The 21,254-nt window shown below is 37.4% G+C and overlaps 1 protein-coding gene across 1 annotated transcript in view; it reads left to right on the forward strand.

Moving 5' to 3' along the window:
• The first annotated feature begins 2,850 nt into the window (after positions 1-2,850).
• Positions 2,851-21,254, forward strand: part of PNPT1 (polyribonucleotide nucleotidyltransferase 1) — a 45,650-nt gene continuing 27,246 nt past the window's right edge. Inside the window, exons 1-10 of the mRNA XM_021701305.2 lie at positions 2,851-3,017; positions 8,707-8,767; positions 9,319-9,393; positions 10,092-10,197; positions 11,019-11,068; positions 12,307-12,370; positions 12,462-12,509; positions 13,454-13,567; positions 19,070-19,256; positions 21,023-21,074. Coding sequence (XP_021556980.1) covers positions 2,857-3,017; positions 8,707-8,767; positions 9,319-9,393; positions 10,092-10,197; positions 11,019-11,068; positions 12,307-12,370; positions 12,462-12,509; positions 13,454-13,567; positions 19,070-19,256; positions 21,023-21,074 — 918 coding nt within the window. The 5' untranslated portion in view covers positions 2,851-2,856. The remainder of the gene's footprint in view (positions 3,018-8,706; positions 8,768-9,318; positions 9,394-10,091; positions 10,198-11,018; positions 11,069-12,306; positions 12,371-12,461; positions 12,510-13,453; positions 13,568-19,069; positions 19,257-21,022; positions 21,075-21,254) is intronic.

The following is a 21,254-nucleotide window of genomic DNA, read 5'->3' on the forward strand; positions in this document are numbered from 1 at the left end:
AGACATCTCAGATTGAACCTCAATGGATCATAGCTTCTGTGAATAAAACTGATGCTGGCAGGCTGGGTCCAGGGACCCAAAGAGGGTCTCCAGGACCAGCTAAGAGGGTCCTTGGCTTCACGCAGGATGAAAATCAAATGCAAGCCAGCAGGAAGTGATAGCAGAGTTTATTGAAGATACAGAGAGATCAGATACAGATGGAGCATCTGGGAAATTCAGAAAGAAAAGGAGCATGAGCCACGTCTTTGTTCAGGGTTTTTATTGAGGATTGTGGTCTGGCATCCAGGAACCAGTTAGAATAAAGACAAGGGCCCAGGTGTTATTCCTTGGAGCCAGAGGGTCTTGGCCTCAAAAAAAGTCTAGTGCTGGTGGTCTGGAATATGCATATGATAGCTTTGTCCAGTCATTCTCATCTGGTCTTTCCTTAGATGTTATCTTTTCTAAAGAAATCATTAACTTTTTGTCCCATACAATAGCGACATACACTATTTGCATCTTGAGGCATGTGTAAAGTGGACGTGCAGGTCCTAGCAAGCATAGAAGCAGGGAAAAGAGCAAAAACCATGTTTTTATGGAGTCCTTCAGTTTCCCTATCTTACAACCACAAGAATTTAAACTTTTTATACTTCCGTTTCTGTGTTAATCTTAAAATGCTTAATGTAGAGGCTGCTTTTATGCAAACAGGGTGAGCAATGGAATTTAGACCTTTCTAGATTGGCGCAGCCTGGAGCAATCCCCTGGCTGAATATAGACAGGCTGATCAGGCAACCCACACAAAATATCCATAGGCCCTAACTAACCAATGGGCTACTTACAACCAGGCACAGTTACCAAAAAAGGGAAAATTCCATAAGTTGCACACCTCACCTACCCCCTTTAAAAACAGCCCCCACCCACTGCCTCCTGGCAGACAGTCTCTTCTTTGCTGTCTTGCTGGCTCCTCTGTTGCAGTGTATTCAGTAAACTTCTATCTCCTAGGTTCTGCTTTGGGTGAATCCTTTTACCACCCCCGTCGATGGCTTCCACCGGATCACTGCCCTACATTTGGGGGCCCCCATCCAATCAAGAGAGACACCACACTTAATAGAAACACAGTCTGGATCATCTTTATGACTACTTAATAACAAATTTCAATACCCACATGGCCTTTAAATTTATGAAATGATTACTACCATATCAATTATTTGGGGTTGGTGTGAGGAAACAGGTGGACTTAATGTGTAAATACTGCTTTCCAATATTTCCAGATGGATGAAAGCTTAACAGATTCATGGGGCTCTACAGCAAAGAGGGTTGTTCAGTATTTCAAACAGGAAACTAGAGGGAAAATTTAAAAAAGCCTAGTCAAAGCTGAATCTACCATTTATTGAGTGCTGACAATGTTGGCAGGTACTGTGATAAACATCTTACATGCTCTGTCGCATTTAATCTTTACAAAAACCCTATGAAATTCATATTAATATCCATATCTATAAATGAGGAAACTGAGGCTTAGAGAGATAGGGTCAGACAACTAGTAAATGGCAGAGCTAAGATTGGGACCACTCAAGACTAACTTCAAGTTTATGCTCCGAACTATTACGCAACACCACCTGAATGAAATGATTAAATAGTACTTAAGTGCTTTAGCAAAAGGTGATTTAGTATTCTTATTTTATAAATTCAAAATCATGTTGTATTATGGCAAGTAGATTATGATAGATTTGTCATTAGGATAGGTTTCAATAGATTGGTCTAGAAAACACTGTAGCAACAGGGGGTAAAGTCAAATGTAGAGGAAGAGGCAAAAAACTTCTTTAACACTAAATATCCCTAGCAGATTTAGTAGCAATTCCTTCTATTGACATGGAAATTCCAAATCTGTGCTAATATCTCATGGAAACCAAGGTGTCAGGGAGCTGCTTTGCCACTAAATCATTTGTCTGTTTGAAGTTCAACATTTTTAGTTCTTAAAACCATGTTTGAATGTATGTTGGATTTTGTTGTTTGGATTTCTTCGGAGGAAGGGGGTTATGATCTTAAAAGAGAAATATGACCCTCATAATAAAAAAAATATCATTGATTCATTCAAGGAACCATATGAAGATGTTCTAACAGGATTAAGAGGGGTGGGAGAGATTTATTTACTCCCTGAAAATTTATCAAATTCAAATTTCAAACACTATTTTTCATTTTCCAAAACATTTAAATAGTAGCTGGCATTTTGCATTTAATAAGAGTTGGTTTAAAAAATAGTAACACTTGATCAAAAGGGGCAAAGAAATGAATTCTAAATATTAACAATGGAAACGAAAATGAATAACAAATGATGTCAAAAATCTAAAATGGTGATATAGATCAATAAGAACTGAAATTAACTTACTAGAAATAAATTAACATAAACCTTTTCAGTAATATTTGTGTGAAATTTACAAAATAAAAACCAAGGCAGAGAACAGGAGAGAGAGATCTCTTTCCATGGTCCACTACATAAATTCTCCTCTAATTCTCAGTTTACAGAAGCCAAATAATGTTTTGTCTGATGGCTTCTATTATTACTATATTTACCCTACTTATTCAACATTTGCATTATTCTAGGACTTTCTTTTAAATGACGATAGCACACACATACACAAAAGGCATTAACTTTCTAATTGCCTTTCACTGGCAGATACTTAAATAGGAAAGATAAGTTGTCACAATTGCGTTCAGATAGGTTTGACCCTTTCTAGGCTTCGTAGAAAGCGACCTAGGTATCCGCTTCCCCGCGTTCCCCCGCCCCGCCACCACGGAAACGAAACTGCACCAGGCTCCGCCCCACCATCGGCAGAGTGAGCCAATCAAGGTGCAGCCCGGGGTGATCGCGTGCCGGGTGTCATGGCGGCCTGCAGGCATTGCTGCTCGTGCCTCCGACTTCGGCCGCTTTGCGATGGTCCCTTTCGTTTGCCAGGGCGGGATCGGGTGCTCACCCAGTTGCAGGTGCGAGCACTATGGGGTGGCGCGAGGTTCCGAGCCGTGGCCGTGGACTTAGGCAGCAGGTAAGGAACAGCGTGTGTTCTATGTCCTTTCACAAGGCGTCCTGTCCAGGCAGCCCGAGGTAAATTCATCTCCCAGGCTAGGAATCCGGCAACGCAGATCTCATTTACCCCTCTTTATCCCAAACCTAAATACCAGATTTCTCTTTCCGGGTTTGGAGTCTGCTTCCTGGCACCCTTCCCGCACTGTCTCAGACTCGTGTCCTTTGCTTCTCGGTCCTCCTTTTTACCCTGTTCCGGCTCTTTTCTCTAGCTGAGTCAGTCCACCTGACTTTCATCCCCTTTATTTGCGGGGACTCCTGGACTCTGAGGGGGGAAACATTTCACTTCAAGATAATGAGTTGACAGTGGATGCGTACGTCATCCAATCCAATTTACTGCCTAAATGCATGGCCAATATGACCCTAGGTAGGAAGGGAAGGAAAACATCAATTTATTGAACGCTAGTTACGTGATACACGCTTTTTAAATCTGCAGTAAAGGTGCTCTTACCTCATTTCATAGTTAAAACAGAAGCTCAAAAAGGGTAACTTTCTCAGAGTCACCTACTTTGAGAGTAGGTGGATTTTGTTTTCTCTCCAAGCCCATACTTTTTCCATGGGTCCGTTTGCCATAATTCACATTTAAAATCACTTTTTAGGGACGCCTGGGTGGCCCAGTCGGTTAAGAGTCTGCCTTCGGCTCAGGTCATGATCCCAAGATCCTGGGATCGAGTGCTGCATCCTTGCTCAGCGGCGAGCCTGCCGTTCCCCTGCTTGTGCTGGCGTGCTGTCTCTCTCTCTCTCTCTGACAAATAAAATCTTTAAAAAATAAATAAAATGACTATTTAAAAACGGATTTTTAGAGTAAATGAAATTGCTAATGCTTACTTTATATATCTAATTTTTCACATGTACTAAATTTTTTTACCCTAGTGTGTACAAAAAGCTGAAAAATCTGCCATTGATTACAGGTCTGCCTTCCTAACTTACTGAATGACTGATCCTGAACAAGTTACTCACCTTTTTTGTCACAAAATAAGAAGACTGGCCTAGGTCAAGGGTCAAATTTTTCTGTAAGGGGCCAGATGTAAATACTTTAGGCTTTGTTTTGCTGCATACTGTCTGTCACATAGTGGTGTATGTTTACAGACCCTTTAAAAAATGTAAAAACATAAATAACTGAAAGGCTGTACAAAAATAGGCTATATAGTTTGTTGATCCCTAGACTAGATGATCTCTAAAGCTCTTTCCACCTCTGGCATTCTCTGATTCTGATTTTTTTTAAAAGATTTTATTTATTTATTTGACAGAGACAGCGAGAGAGGGAACACAAACAGGGGAAGTGGGAGAGGGAGAAACAGGCCTCCCACGGAGCAGGGAGCCCAATGTGGGGCTCGATCCCAGGACTCTGGGATCATGACCTGAGCCAAAGCTTAACAACTGAGCCACCCAGGCGCCCTTGATTCTGATTTTTTGAGGGAGAGAATCTCTTCCATTTTTCAATGACTTCACATTCTTTGAATAAATGCCTCAGAACAGACACCTGCTGTGCATTAAACGGACCTTTTTAACGGACTCAAAGCAAGAGTAGTAGCCCCTGCCTTCCAAATTTTCCATAATCTACTTTAAATATTTCATTTATCAGTCAACCTGGATCTCTTGTAGTTAGTTCTTGAACCTGTGTCATATGTTGTAACAACCAGATTCCTACATATCATACCTTCTGGGTAAATCAATTCTTCCATCTTTGTGTTAAGTTTTTGTTTGTTTTTTTTTTTTTTGCAACATTTATTGAATTTGACTATGTACCATTCACTTTATACTTGTTACCATGTGTATTATATACAATGCTTTAGGAGACTATATACTATTGTGTTTTTCAAATGCTGTACTTAATACTCAGAGTAGCCTTTAAGGCAACTGTTTAATTTTCAGTTCAACAAGCTTTTATTGAGTATCTACTATGTACAGGGCACTGTAGATACAGATTCTGATAAGGGAGTAAGATAAACAGAGATGCTGGGAAAATCACTGTAGGAGAGGTGTGAATGGGGTGCCAAAGGAGCACAAAGGTATATTTATCCCACCCTAAAGCTTGTCATTGAAGGTGAATCTTGAAGGGGGAGGAGGAGGAATTAGCAAGGAGAAAGTGGAAGTGCAATTACAGGGAAGTGACAGAATACATTTGAGTAGCTACAAATAACTCACTATGTATGAAGCAAAAGGTGAAATGTGAGTTTAGCATCAAAGGTAAGGCCAAGTGACAGGCAGAGGCTGAATCTTAAAGATGTTTCGGGTTTTTGTTTTTGTATTAGTGAATTTTTCCTGGTGGAAGTTGGAGGAAGTTGGTTACACTCCACATCATTCTGTAGATGTTTCTAAAAATGTTTTTTTTTTTTTTTTAACATCTCTCTCCCTGGAATTGTACTCCCTGTGGCAGCTGGCTCTGCTCTTGCCCTTCTCTTCCTCAGCCACCTTTTCCCACCCTTCTTCCCACCAATAGAATCTCACTTCTCCTCCTAATCCTTTTTATTTATTGTTTTCAAGTGGTTTTTTTATTAGTTATTCATTCACATTAGGCAAACAACTCATATGGCTCAACATTTTTAAAAAGCTCAAAAATCTCCTTCCGTAGCCACCCAATTCCAATCCCCAAAGGCCATGTGTGTTATCAATCTTGTATGTATCTGGAGCTATTTTACAAGTAAAATACTGAAGAGTAAATTGATAAGAGGTAAAATCAATCATGATGTATAAAAGTAATAATAAGCCTACACCAAAAACTGAACTAAAATTGCATGAATAGGAAAAATTTACATGTCAGTTAACACCAGCTGAGATCATGAGATATAATGAAAAGTAACCACCTGGTTCTTTGTGTTAATATAAATTGCACACACCTGGAAGAAAAACAGTTCAAATCAGGGCAATCACCAAGGCAGGACCATAGAACTATCTGGTGGATGGCCTAGGACCCCTTCTGGAGACACTGAGTAGACTCAGCAGAGGGAACAAAGAAGGCAGGAGTATGTAGTGTTTGAATAAATATATAAATCCTAGTGTTGTTTGAATAAGCATATAAATGGAAGTGCATGTATGAGAATATTTGGGGTAGTGCAGACCTGTTTGTTTTTCTCACTGATTCAGTCAGTTCCCATTCTCTGCCTGCTGATACAATTGGGAAGGGCTGGTTAGCAGAGGAGTGGGTCATCTACTCCTTGCCCCAAGCTTTGTGAGTATGTGTGCTCTCTTTGGTATACTGCTAGTCCCTACATAGGTGGGGCCATGTGACTGGTATTCACCAGTGGAACCTAATAAAAAGTGATACATGTCATCTGCAGGCTGAAGTATTTTATTCCAATGAAACTTACCATTATTCACAGAGAACCCATGTTCTTAACCTCTGTTCTCTACTGCCTTCTCTTGGTCCCCTGTACAAATTATATCCCCATTAAAGAATAAAGACTATCACTGAGGACATGCAAAAGAATATGCCACTGTGGGCATTCTCAAAAATTCTGGGGCAAGATTCCCATTAATGGAATAGAACTAGAGCTTTCACAGCTCCTCTTCTGTCAATGTACAATTCACAGTTTTGCAGCCATCACCATAATCAATTTTAGGACATTTTCATCATCCCCAAAAGAAACCTCAGGCCCATTAGCAGTGACTTCCCATTTCTCCCCAACCTCCATAGCCCCGGGTACCACTAATCTAGAGACTTTCTGTCTCTTTGGATTTGCCTCTTGTGAGCATTTCATAAAATAGAGTCAGTGACATACGGTCTTTTGTGACTGCCTTCTTTCACCTATTATGTTTTTTTGGGTTTTTTTTTAGGTATGAAAATTCTTTTTTTTGTTTTTTTTTTTTAAGATTTTGTTTATTTGCCAGAGAGAGATTGAGAGAGCGCACAAGCAGGGGTGAGGGGCAGAGGCAGAGGGGAAGCAGGCTCCCTTCCAAGCAAGGAACCCAATGCAGGACTCGATCCCAGGACCCTGGGATCATGACCTGAGCTGAAGGCAGTCACTTAACTGGCTGAGCCACCCAGGCGCCCCCACTTATTATGTTTCTAAGTTATATCCATGTTGTAACACATAGCAATACTTCATTTTTTTTAAACGATTTATTTATTTTTAGGGGGGGAGAGAGTGTGCGAGAGTGGGGGGAGGGGCAGAGGGAGAGAATCTTTCAAACAGACTCTCTGCTGAGTGAGGAGCTTAATTTTTTCTGGGGGGAGGGGACTCGATCCCATGACCCATGAGATCACAACCTGCATGGAAACCAGGAGTTAGACACCAAACCGACTGAGCCATCCAGGTGCCCCAATACTTCATTTTTTAAATGGCTGAATAATATTCCATTGTATGCAGTGAGACCACATTTTGTTTATTCATTTATTAGTGGACATACATTTTGATTGTTTCCATTTTGGGGCCATTATGAATAATGCTGCGGCTATGAATGTTCCTATGCAAATTTTTGCATGGACATAAAAAGTTTTCATTTCTCTTGGGTATTTACCTTGGAGTAGAATTGCTAGATCGTTTGGCACTTATGTGTTTAACCTCTTGAGGAACTGCCAGATTATTTCCCAAGGGAGATGGACCATTTTACATTTCCATAAATACTGTATGAGGGTTCTAGTTTCTCCTCACCAACACTTGTTACTGATCTGTTTGACTATACCCATCCTAGTAGATGTGATTTTGATTTGCACTTCCCTAGTGGCTAATGATGTTGAGCATATTTTCATGTACTTACTGGCTACTTAGAAGATTTTCTTTGTATAGACTTCTATTCAAATCCTTCACCAATTTTAAAATTAGGTTGGTTTTTTATTGAGTTATAAGTATTCTTTACATATTCTAGATACAAGTCCCTCATCAGGTGATTTGCAAATATTTTCTTTTATTCTGTGGGTTTTCTTTCACTTTCTTGATACCCTTTGAAACAAGAAAATTTTTAATTTTGATGAAGTACAATTTATTTTTTCTTTTGTCACTTGTGCTTTTGATGTCCTATATAAGACATTGTCTAACCCAAGTTTATGAAGATTTACTCCTATGTGTTTTCCTTAGAATTTTATAGTTTTAGCTCTTACATTTAGGTCTATACTACATTTTGAGTTAGTTTTTTTTTTTTATAGTATGAGGAAGGAGATCCAACCTTGTTAACTTGTCTACATATGGGTATCTAGTTGTCTCAGCACTACTTGTTGAAAAGGCTATTCTTCCCCAACCATTGACTTGTCTTGGCACCATTGTTGAACATGAATGTCTCTGTAGGCAATATTTAGGAATTTATATTTTGTCCTGAAAGTACTGGGGGATACTTTAAAGGATTTTAAGTAGAGATATTATCCTGTTTGTCTGTTAAAAGGCTACTTTTATCAACAAGGCAAGAGATGACACACTAAACAAAGGTTGTAAATGGGAATTAACATTTAGGAACACAGCTCCTGCACCCCCAAGTACTTTATCTCTCATTCAGATTTTTCCTATGCCTTGGTTTCTGTATTTTTCCTTAAGCAGGTCTTAAATTCGCCTGGTACTTTTAATAACAATTGTGAATTCGATCCCTTTTTTGTTTTTTGCTGGGTGGGGGCCTGTGTGGCTTGGTTCTTCTATTAGAATCTTAGATTATTTTATACTGAGCTGGGATCTGTATTGATGACCTGAGTCCTTTTGTATTGAATATTTATTTTTAAACAGAAAACTAGAAATATCCTCTGGAAAACTGGCCAGATTTGCAGATGGCTCTGCTGTAGTACAGGTAAAAAGTCCACATTTTTAAATTTTCGTCTTAAAAATGGTTATGGAGACTGCTACTAATTATCTTTACAACATCATGTCACTTCTTAGAACTGTGGTAGTGTAAGTTAATGCAGACCATTTCTAGTTTCAGAACCATTTCAGAGAACCAGGGAGTCAGAGGGCTGGATATACTAAATGACCTTTAAGATCTCTTTGAAACCTGGGGTTCTGTTTTATTCTGTTAATAAATTCTGTAATGTTTCTCTATAGAAAGTGATTTTACTGTTTTCTTTAATTGTGATAAATTTTTCTTTTCATATAGCCTAAATTTCTTCTTAAGAAGTAGAAAATACGATTGCTTGTGACTAAGCTAGCAGTAAGCCTTTTCTTGATTTCGTAAAAGGGATCAAGATTGGACTAGTTGTGATTAATTATTTTCATTATCATTGTGTCATGGAATAACAGTTCTCTTTCCTTGTATTTAACTGGAGCAAGGATTCATTCACTCACTACTTAGAGGTTAATGTCTGGCTTTTAAGGAATTTGCCCATGTTGTTGTTTATGTTTAAGTCAGGTGACACTGCGGTGATGGTCACAGCAGTCAGTAAAACAAAACCTTCACTTTCCCAGTTCATGCCTTTGGTGGTAAGTATTTGCTGATCTATCTGAACAGTAATATGGCATAAATGTAGAATTTGTAATATTTTTGTCTAATGTCTAACGAGTGCACAGTGTAAACGTCACACAACAAAGGATTTTCTTTTGTAGTTTGATACTGTCATTAAAAGAATTTAGACCGACTGCTTCATAACCAATTCTCATATTAGTAGTAAGCATGCTTTAGAATGTCCAGGTTGATAAGAACAGTGAAGTGCATGAAGATTTTGATCTTGAATAGCAGTGAATTCATTGCTTTCATAGGTTTCCCTTCAGTATGAGTTTGCAAGTATATGTTTGGTGAAGAGTAAGGAGTGCTTTGGGAGTTTATGGCTTCTTTCTGTTATGAAAACGAGAATGCAGTTTTATGTAACAGAGTTGATACAAAAAAGGGAATGTTTGATTTGACCAGAATAAGCCACTGTGGGAAATAATGAGGCTGCGTAGTCCACTGCTAAGCGGAAGTCTTTTTAAAAATCAGTTTATTGAAATATTTCTATCAGTTTTCCCTTCCCAAAGAGATACAGAATGCTAAAGGTAAATAAAATAACCTTCATTCTTAATCTGGACCATGTTGTTAGCAACCTCAGGAGAATTAGTATCTGTATAGTTGTTCTTGGGAAATAGTTTGTTGCCATAAAAAGAAGTCAAATGAACTTCATTTTTTTTTTTCAATACTACTTCAGGTTGACTATAGACAGAAGGCTGCTGCAGCAGGTAGAATTCCCACAAACTATCTCAGAAGAGAGATTGGATCTTCTGATAAAGAAATTCTTACAAGTCGAGTAATAGGTAAGATAGTAAGAGGCATTAACTCTCTGTTATGCCTGTGTTAGCATTTCTTCTATCTATATTCTACAGTTCTTTTAAATTTTCTTCCATTACATTAACACTGCCTGAGATTATTTACTTTCTGTATCCCCTCACTCAGATGTAGGCTCCAGGAAAGAAAAAAGTGTTTGTTCACTACTGAATCCTGGGTACTTGTTATACTACCTGGCACAAAATAGGCATTCAGTAAATAATATGTCGATGAAATGAATGAATCTCTATTGAGCATATAAATTCTGTGGCTCGTGCCTCTACTACTATGTTCAATCTACCCCTAGTATTTTTCATTTTCATATTCAGCATAGTAATTCCTGAAAGCATTATATTCATCAACTACCGAAATATACCTGTAATCTTTCAAGTCTTTGACATCCTTAAATATTGTGGGATCATTTGAGTTTCTAGCTCTTCTATACAGAAATTGTTAGTGTATATTTATATGCATTTTTCAGACACAGAATACAAAGGAAAGATTTTCTTTTGGTCTGCTGCTGGCCTTAAGTCTCTTTGCTCTGTTTATATATGTAACTGATACCTATGGAACCAAAATGAAAAGTTGTTGCCCAATTTTATACGTGTATGTTGCTGCCCTGCTAATTTTTTGTTATTAGGGCATGGTATATATTAATTGAAGCATTGACATTTATCTATGACCCTTTCAGTAAATCAGTCCAAGGGAATTTCTTTTTAACATATTGAACAGCTAGCTATAGGGGAAAAGGGCAAACTGTAAAGCGACTTTTGTCAGTACTATTTAGTGTCTTTTCTTTTTCTTTTGGCAGATCGTTCAATTAGACCTCTCTTTCCAGCTGGCTACTTTTATGATACACAGGTAGATTCTGCTTTAGGTTTATTTGTTTCCAGATCAATCAAAAATTACTTAATGAATTTCTATAATACTACTTAGACTAAACATTGGAACACAAAATAAGAATTTTTGGTAATGCTGCATTTTACATTAAGCTTTTTAAAAAACAATAATTTTAAAAATTCATATTTATTCAATGTCAATTTGAGTTGATACCTTAATTATGAGTAGGAGTTAGCCAACCTAGGAGTGTGGGGGAAGCATTCTGAGCAGATGGAATGGAAAGCACAAAAGCCCACAGGCAGGAAACAAACTGGTGAGTTTTAAAGTTTAAAGTGATTAAGGAAGGTGGGGACCGACCCTATTGGGACCTGTTAAGTCATATTAGTGTCAGAGGCTAGGACAATTGATAGAACTAGTCTTTTTTTTTTTTTTTTTTAATTTATTTATTCATTTGAGAGAGCGAGAATGAGAGAGAGTACATGAGAGGGGGGAGGGTCAGAGGGAGAAGCAGGCTCCTCGCCGAGCAGGGAGCCCGATGCGGGACTCGATCCAGGGACTCCAGGATCATGACCTGAGCCGAAGGCAGTCGCTTAACCAACTGAGCCACCCAGGCGCCCGATAGAACTAGTCTTTATTACCTATTTTATTGGGTCCTCTAAACTTCTACTTTATTTTATTATTTTGTGAATATTATTCTCTTTCAGAATGACCCATATGCTTTAATGAACTTTTATTTATTTCATAAAAATAAATATGCCTTGCAAATACGCCTTTGCAAGGATGTCACTGCCTCAAGTAGTTGTTTTTTCTCTTTTTTTAATAAGTTGTTTTCTTAAGTACATGACATAGGCATATTATTGCAGTATAAAGGAATTTATCAGTTCGTTTTGTATATGCTTATAAACAGAAAACAATATTTTTGTGTACTAGAAATAGCTAACATTTACTGAATATTTTCAACATGCCCAGTATTGTAAATGCTTTACAAATAATATTTCCTATAATTTTCACAAAACCTTTTAAGAAAATGCTATTATTTTTTCCTTTTAAAGGTGAGAAACTTTTGAGGCTTAAGTAATTTGCCATAGTCAAGCATATAGTTAAATGATAGCCAGAAATAAGGGGTTTGACTACAAAGCTCATGCTTTTAACCACATAGGTACTCCTTTATTTTAGCCCAGAATGTTAACCAAAATGATAATCCTCCTAAATCAAGTAGATTTTTTTTTAAGTGCTCTGAATTTTTTCCCTTGTACCAGGTACTTTGTAATCTGTTAGCAGTAGATGGTGTTAATGAACCTGATGTTTTAGCAATTAATGGTGGTAAGTATAAAAATCGAGATTAAAATTATCACTGTCTTTTTAAAGGAATGAAATCTTTTTACCTCAGTTCTTTTTTTTTTTTTTTTTTAAGCTTCTGTAGCTCTCTCATTATCAGATATTCCTTGGAATGGACCTATTGGTAAGTTAGGATTTGAAAATAAGAAACATTATGTTTTTTCTTGAAATACTAGTGAGCATGCAATAGCAAAAGCATAGATTTATTAGCTCTGATTTATCATCTCGTAGGGAGTTAAATTAGATGACATTCTAAGACTCCTTTTAGCTCCTTGAGATATTTTCATCCTTGCCTTAGGTTTTGTTTTTGATAGCAATATGTTATGGTGTTAGAGACTTTATGTTCCTAGATACTTTGACTTCTTAGTTGTCTCTCTGTTTAAGGACTTTCGGTGTGTTGGGCCGGGGGTGGGGAATAGGAAATTGTTAGAGTACATAGTCTTTCAGAATAAAACAAATATGTTTATAACTTACAACTCTTACAGGTTGTAATCATGCAATATAAAAATGATTCATCGAGTAAATAATTTTTGAATATCCTAAATGTCAGATACTAAGCTAAGAACTGAAGGAAGAAAGGCAGTCTAGGAATAGTTCTTGCTTTCAACATAAGTAGGAGAAACAAATAATTATTTATAAACAGTATTATAAAGGTATAGTAAAAATGCTAAAAAAAAAAAAATGATAGAGAAGATTGGGTTTAGTCTTTTGAAGTCAGGTTGTCAAGGACGGCTTCTCAGAGTACTCAACATTAAAGCTGAACCTTAGTAGGATCAAATGGTAAGCATTTGCCTTGGAAAAAGTATAGTCTAGCCCAGGAAAAGAGCACGAGCATAATCACAGAGGTATGGAAAAAAAAAAATAATGTATTTAAGCAACACAGAGTGCTCCAGTGAGGCTGTTAGGTAGGGTGGGGTAGGATGTTCTGTGGGCCTTAAATACCATGGTAGAAATACAGATTTTATTGTAGTCACAATTGAAGAATAGGGATTGAAGCTATCACTGGAATAGTGTCTTGAAAACTGAGACTTTTTATTACACAACTGCCCATATTTTGATATATTTTAGGGGCAGTGCGAATAGGAATGATTGATGGAGAGTGTGTTGTTAACCCAACACGGAAAGAAATGTCTTCTAGTACTTTAAATTTGGTGGTTGCTGGAGCACCTAAAAGTCAAATTGGTAAGTAGTTTAAGTAGAACATTTTTTCTGGATTTTACTTATAAGTTCTGGCTTCTTAAAAATGCATTTAGGGGCGCCTGGGTGGCTCAGTCGTTAAGCGTCTGCCTTCGGCTCAGGTCATGATCACAGGGTCCTGGGATCAAGCCCCGCATCAGGCTCCTGCTTGGCAGGAAGTCTGCTTCTCCCTCTCCCACTCCCCCTGCTTGTGCTCCCTCTCTCGCTGTGTCTCTTTGTCAAATAAAGAAATAAAATCTTAAAAAAAAAAAAAAAAGCATTTATATTCCTGTGTATGTATGTCTTGTCACTTAGCCATAAAGATTTTTGTTCTGTTTTATTGCTGCCCTATTTTGGTGGTACTCTTGCTTCATAACAAACAATACCTAAATTATAGAATGTGATACAACTTTGGGACGCGTGGGTAGCTCAGTTGGTTAAGCATCTGCCTCCAGCTCAGGTCATGATATCAGGGTCCTAGGATTGAGCCCTGCATCGGGCTCCTTGCTCAGTGGGGAACCTGCTTCTCCCTCTCCCTGCTGTCCCCCTGCTTGTGCACTCGCTCTCTGACAAATAAATAAAATCTTAAAAAAAAAAAAAGTGATATAACTTTAATTGAAATATACAAAAATCTTTATTTGCCAAAACAGTTCTGGTAATTATTTTTAGACTAATAAGCTAGTCTAAAAATCGAATTTCTAAATCTGGTAATAAATTGTTTTATTAGTTTAAATATGTTAATTTAGCTAATTCATCATTTAGAGCCTGTTTAATGTCCTTTGAGAAAAAGGTGACCTATTTTTGGTAGGTAGAAAACTAATAAAGAAGAAATGCACTGACCATAGGTCACCCTCACTCCTCGTAACAAAAATGTCATAATTGCATGAATGAAAATTGGCCCAGTTCTCTTGAAGGAGAATTGGCTTTGACAGTCAGAATGACCTGTGTTTGAAACCCAGCAGCTATCACACAGTTAACTGTGTAACCTTGGACAAATTAATTAAGGTCCCATAAGTTTATTCTACTGTGTGATATTTGATGTCTGGGACTCTTTGACATGGGATCTTCTGATGTGGGAATATTTTGATAAAATATAAACTATTAAGCTTTTAGTAGTTTTGTGTACAATTAATGTGTGAAACACATTTCCAGCTTCTTTTGGAATACTGGTCAGTAATGGAAATAGAATAAGGTACTATATGGTAGATAAAACATATGAGTTGTACGTTATCTACATATTAGTAGATTAGTTAGGGATTGTGTTGCTAAAGTAACAAGGGAGTCCAGGACAGTTATAGTGGCTCCATGATATCTTTTTTTTTTTTTTTGGGGTAAAGATATTATTAATTAGTACACAGGAGCGTGCATGGGTCAGTGGGGGGAGGGGCAGAGGAAATCTCAAGCAGACTCTAGGTTGAGTATGGAGCCCGTCCCAGGGCTCGATCTCATGACCATGAGATCATAACTTGAGCTAAAATCATGAGTTGGGCGCTTAACCAAATGAGCCATCTAGGCGCCCCTGGCTCCATGATGCCTTAAGAAATCTAGATCCCTTCCAGTTTTCTGCTCTGCTATCCTCAAGGTGTGGCCTTCATCTTTATGCTTATGAACTTGCTTTTGGAGCTCTGGCCAACTTACCTGATTTATAGGCAAGAGGAAGAAAAAGGAGGGGAATAACAAAAAGGTGTATGCCAGCTGAGTAAGTCACCCTCCCTTTCAAGGAGCTTTCTTAAGAGCCCCCACATAGCAATTTTCACTTTCACTTATATCACACCAGGCAGAACTATAACACATGATTGCATTCTTGAATACAGGGGAAGCAAGGAAATGGATTGTTGGATTCTAGCTCCTGAAGGTGAGATTCTTACTGTGGGAAACTATCACAATGTAGAGAGAACATTCCAAAGATTTGGGGAAGCCATGAATAACAGATGACCCCTACATATTTGAGCATCCCAGAGCAGAGTATTGGTTTACTGTCTCAAGTTTACTTGGTCTGCATCTGAAATTTTTTTTGCTTGAAGTTACAGTGTTCATTACTTTCACTTAGTAAATTGATTTGGCTACTTTATAGAGTTTTTGTGAAGATTAGAGTCAGGGTTTGTAAAATGCCAAGCATAATACCTAGTATCTAGTAGGCATACTGTTAATACCTGCTGTTATCATTAAGACACAGAAATAAACTTGCTTCTGAATGGCCATAAGTATATAGCCTCTACCTGCCTTAGACTTTGAACCCCTCTAATTTTATGGAGATCTTGGAGGAATGAACTGAGGATCTTTGCTGCATCTGTGGCATGCTGTAAAAACCCCATAGGCAACTTCTAGCTTGCTCTTCTTACTTCTTGCTCTCTAGTTGGACAAATTAGACTCTAGAGACTGCATAAAGCATCAGAAGGTTGTTCTGAGTAACTAGGAGACTGAGAATGATTCAGAAGCAACCTGTAAGGAGACTGGTTTCAGAAATTACCAGCCTCCATTTTAGGTCTTTTGCATCACTGTTTCCATGAAGATATTCAGCTACTTCTTTGCTTTCATAATAGTGCTCCAAATATACATTTGACTTCATGTCCCTTGTCAAAGTTAATATTGGGCCCAAGTCCCATCATGGAACTTCTGGGATACAAAAATACAAAAAAGTAATTGCTGCCATTCCATTATTAAAATATTTAGTAATCCAAATCTTTAAAGTATGACCTTAAAGGGCAAGAATAATTTCTTTGGGCTGTTGGCTGCTAGATGACTTCGGCAGTCATCGTTCTGCACATTCTGCTTGTTTTCAACTGGTACATTTAATATCACTCATCTTTCTATGTATGCTAGGATAGAATTTAGGAAAAAGTATATCAGTAACAATTTTTAAGAAGAAATTTTTATCTAGAATTCATAGTTTTCAGTTAATCTCAAAAATCTTTAATCTTCAGGCACCTGGGTGGCTCAGTTGGTTAAGTGATTGCCTTTGGCTCAGGTCATGATCCCAGAGTCCCAGGATCGAGTCCCGCATCGGGCTCCCTGCTCAGCGGGGAGCCTCCTTCTCCCTCTGACCCTCTCCCCTCTCATGCTGTTTCTCACACACACTCTCTCTCTCTCTCAATAAGTAAATAAAACCTTTAAAAAAAAATCTTTAACCTTCAACTACTGAAAGGTTAACAGAAATCATTTAGACAACCTTTTTCTGTGTAAATTTTTAGTCTACATGGCAGTGCTGTCCAGTGGAACTCTGCAATTAAGTAAATGTTTTATATCTGAATGTGTGGCTACTGTGTACTTGAAATATGGCTAGAGTAGCTAAGGAACTGAATTTCTAATTTTACACAATTATTTTATTTTATTATTATTATTTTTTTTTAAGATTTTATTTATTTATTTGAGAGAGAGAGAATGAGAGACAGAGAGCATGAGAGGGAGGAGGGTCAGAGGGAGAAGCAGACTCCCTGCCGAGCAGGGAGCCTGATGCGGGACTCGATCCCGGGACTCCAGGATCATGACCTGAGCCGAAGGCAGTCACTTAACCAACTGAGCCACCCAGGCACCCTAATTTTACACAATTTTAATTAAATGCAAATAACCACATGGAGCTAGTAATTGCCAAATTGGACAACACAAGTCTATAGACACAAAACCATAAGGAATTTTCTTATATTTTTAAAAATGAATTGAAGTTTAATGAAAACAAAGTCTGAGGAATATTAATTTTCCTTACCATATTATTCCTTTCATATTCTCTTTTAAATCAACTTATTGAGGTATAATTTACATGTCAAATGCATTTTTAAAAATCTCCAGTTCAGTTTAATTCTGCAAAAAGTGAGAGAGGATGTCATGGGAATACTGATGAGAATAATAATATAAGTACAATCTCAGTATCGTGTCAGAAAAGCTGCTTTATGCCTCAAGTGAAGTATTGAAACCTTACTTTGCCTTACCCTCCCCCATTTGTAATATAATCATTTTAATATTCCTCTGCATTTAGAACCACAACAGGCCATGTTATAATTTTTGCTTTTGCTTCAGCCATCAAACATAATTTAGAAAACTCAAGAGGAGAAGAAAGTATATTGTATTTACCCACATTTTTGCTTAACAGTACTTTTCCTTCCTGATATTCCGTGGTTTCTTTTTTTATTGTTTCTGTTTAGAGAACTTCCTTTAGCCATTCTTTTAGGGTAGGTCTGCCGGTGACAAATTTTCTTAATTCTCCATCTAAGAGTCTCAATTCATTCCTAAATATGCATTCCTTCTTTCCTTTATTCCCTAAATATTTTCACTGGGTATAGGATTTTGGCTTGACAGTTCTTTTCTTTCAGCACCTAAAAAATATTATGCCACTCCCTTCTGACCTGCATGATTTCTAATGATAAATCTGTTACTTTAATTGCTTTTCCCATATGGATGAGGTTGTGTTTTTCTCTGGCTGGTTTCAAGATTTTTTTTGTCTTTGGTTTTCAGAAGTTTAATTAGGATATGTATTTCTTTGGGTTACCCTATACAGGGTTTACTCAGCTTCTTGAATCTGTATGTTTAGGTCTCTGCCAAATTTGGGGAGTTTTCAGCTATTATTTTTCTAGTACTTTCCAGCCTGCCATCTTTATCCTCTCTTTCTGGAACTCAGATGACACAAATGTTAGATTTTTTATTTTAGTTTCACAGGTCGGCTTCAATTGGCTGTTGGAATTCCAACATACAATACAAAGCACATAAGGAGATTTTTTTCATTCTAGATTATACCTAGAAGCTTTACAAGTGGTGATTTAGATAATAATAAATCTTAATGACAACATGATGTGGTTAATATTAAATATGATAGTTACCTATGCATTACATGATCTTTGGCTGTACAAATTGAGAAGGGCCAGAAATGACATGAGTAGGCAGGAATCTAGCGGCCTGGCAGAAACCAAAGCCAAACCTGAATAGCAGAATTTAGTGGATACCATGCTAGAAGTGCTACTTGGAGCTTCCCTGCTTTACGCAGGAGTTTTACTATCACAAAACCATAAAAGATTTTGCAAAAGATTTCCCCCCACCTGTGCAAGCATTAGACAATGTGACAATGACAGAATTAAGTAGGAGGTCACATCAAATAATTGTTAAACAGAAAACATTTATTGGATTCCTATTATACTGATATTTTAAAATTTCATTTTAAATACATATTAAAAATAAATGCAGCTGTATGCTTTAAAGGTGGAATTTTATGGTATTTGAATTATATCTTAAAACTGTTATTTAATAAGTATGCATAGTTTATTTTGTTTCATTTTTTAATGAGAAATCCCTTATTAAATTCAAGAAAATTGTAAACCTAATTTCAAATATGAAGGTTTCTTTATTCTTTACTGCTGTTTACATTTTGGAAGTCTGTTGATTCTAAGGAAAGAAATTAAAAAGGTAGATTTACCATTAATAAGCAAAACTGATCTGCAGTATTTATGTCGTGTCAAGGTGCTTAAAAATGCTATACTGGTAAAAGATTCAATGGCAGTCTTTTTTTTTTCCCCTCTTTAGTGATGATGGAAGCCTCTGCAGAGAACATTTTACAACAGGACTTTTGCCATGCTATTAAAGTGGGGGTAAAATATACCCAACAAATAATTCAGGGCATCCAGCAGTTGGTAAAAGAAATTGGTATTACCAAGAGGACACCTCAGAAGTTATTTACCCCTTCACCAGAGATTGTGGAACACACTCATAAGTAAGAATATCTGTACAAAAGAAAATTTGAAGTTGTTACCAGATTTAATTTCCTCTCAGAAAAAAACTTCCCATGGAAACATAGGCCATGCATTACTTCCTATATGGCACTCTTCTATTTTAAAAGTGAGGGACATACATACCAATCTAATGCTTTAAAAAGGATAAACCCAGTTCCCACTTCAAGGGCCTAAGTTTGAATCTCAAATGAAAGGGGGAGGGACTTTATTGGTTAAGATTCAGATAATCCGCATCTCTCTGTGTCAAGGAAAAAGAACAAATCATAAGATATTTGAATATCTAAGGAAACTGTTGAGGTTCTTGCAAAGAAATCAAGTATAACCACCTCTACATGCCCAGTGCTTAAAATAGTGCCAGCACATAAGCACGCACTAAGTATGAATGAAATTACCAGAAAAATATTTCATTTTATTTCAAATAAATTGAAAAAGTTAATATTTCCCTTAGTATCAGTCTTACAGCCATCAGTCAGAGACTAAAGAGATGTAAACTGTCCCCAACAAAACAGTTGCCTGCAATAACTGCCGAAGTGGATAGAATAGAAAAAAGCAAGAAGTTAAAAAAGAGTGGGGAGAGAAAGTTTGTGTGTAAGAAAAATCTAAGGTGAAATAAATTGAACAATTAAGAAGAGAGGGCAGGGCAAGATGTCCATCGACAGATGAATGGATAAAGAAGATGTGGTATATATATACGATGGAATATTACGCAGCCATCAAAAGGAATGAGATCTTGCCATTTGCAACAACGTGGATGGAACTGGAGGGTATTATGCTGAGCGAAATAAGTCAGACAGAGAAAGACATGTATCATATGACCTCACTGATATGAGGAATTCTTAATCTCAGGAAACAAACTGAGGGTTGCTGGAGTGGGGGGTGGGGGGGGAGGGATGGGGTGACTGGGTGATAGACACTGGGGAGGGTATGTGCTCTGGTAAGCTCTGTGAATTGTGCAAGACTGTTGAGTCCCAGATCTGTACCTCTGAAACAAATAATGCAATATATGTTAAGAGAAAAAAAAAAAGAAGGTAGCAGGAGGGGAAGAATGAAGGGGGGGAAATCGGAGGGGTAGACGAACCATGAGAGAGGATGGACTCTGAAAAACAAACTGAGGGTTCAGAGGGGAGGGGTGTGGGAGGTTGGGTTAGCCTGGTGATGGGTATCGAGGAGGGCACGTTCTGCATGGAGCACTGGGTGTTATGCACAAACAATGAATCATGGAACACTACATCTAAATCTAATGATGTAATGTATGGGGATTAACATAACAATAAAAAAAATTTAAAAAAAAAAAAGAGAGGGCAGGGCGCCTGGGTGGCTCAGTCATTAAGCATCTGCCTTGGGCTCAGGTCATGGTCCCAGGGTCCTGGGATCGAGCCCCGCATCTGGCTCCCTGCTTGCTGGGAAGCCTGCTTCTCCCTCTCCCACTCCCCCTGCTTCTGTTCCTGCTGTCACTATGTCTCTCTCTGTCAAATAAATAAAATCTTAAAAAAAAAAAAGAGAGGGCATAGTACCATGTGTGAGTGATTTCCCTGACAGATGGAGAGAAAGAGATTTGGTATACTGTACTATAAATAGTAAACAGATTAGCTGTGTTAAAGAACAATAAATACATTTTTAAAATTCTTTATGAAATGCTTATTATTAAATATTTTAGCTTACTATTAAATATTGCAATTTTGTTTATAATAGTTATACTATTAACAATAAGATAATTATGCTGACATTTATTTTGTGCTTAAAATAGACTCGCCATGGGAAGACTCTATGCAGTTTTTACTGATTATGAACATGATAAAGTAGGTATTCCTGAATTTTGTCTTATATAATTGTTCTGGGAATTCTTTTTTGTCATAATTCACATAATCTTATGAATTTTTATTAAAAATCTAAACAGAAAGCTAAAGAGAAGCCTAGTTATTTGCTTCTCCATTCTCCTTTTGTTGATTAATGCAAGTTTTAGGGTAGTGTGTAAATAT

The sequence above is a fragment of the Neomonachus schauinslandi genome, chromosome 10, assembly GCF_002201575.2.
Source record: "Neomonachus schauinslandi chromosome 10, ASM220157v2, whole genome shotgun sequence".
Lineage (NCBI taxonomy): Eukaryota > Metazoa > Chordata > Mammalia > Carnivora > Phocidae > Neomonachus > Neomonachus schauinslandi.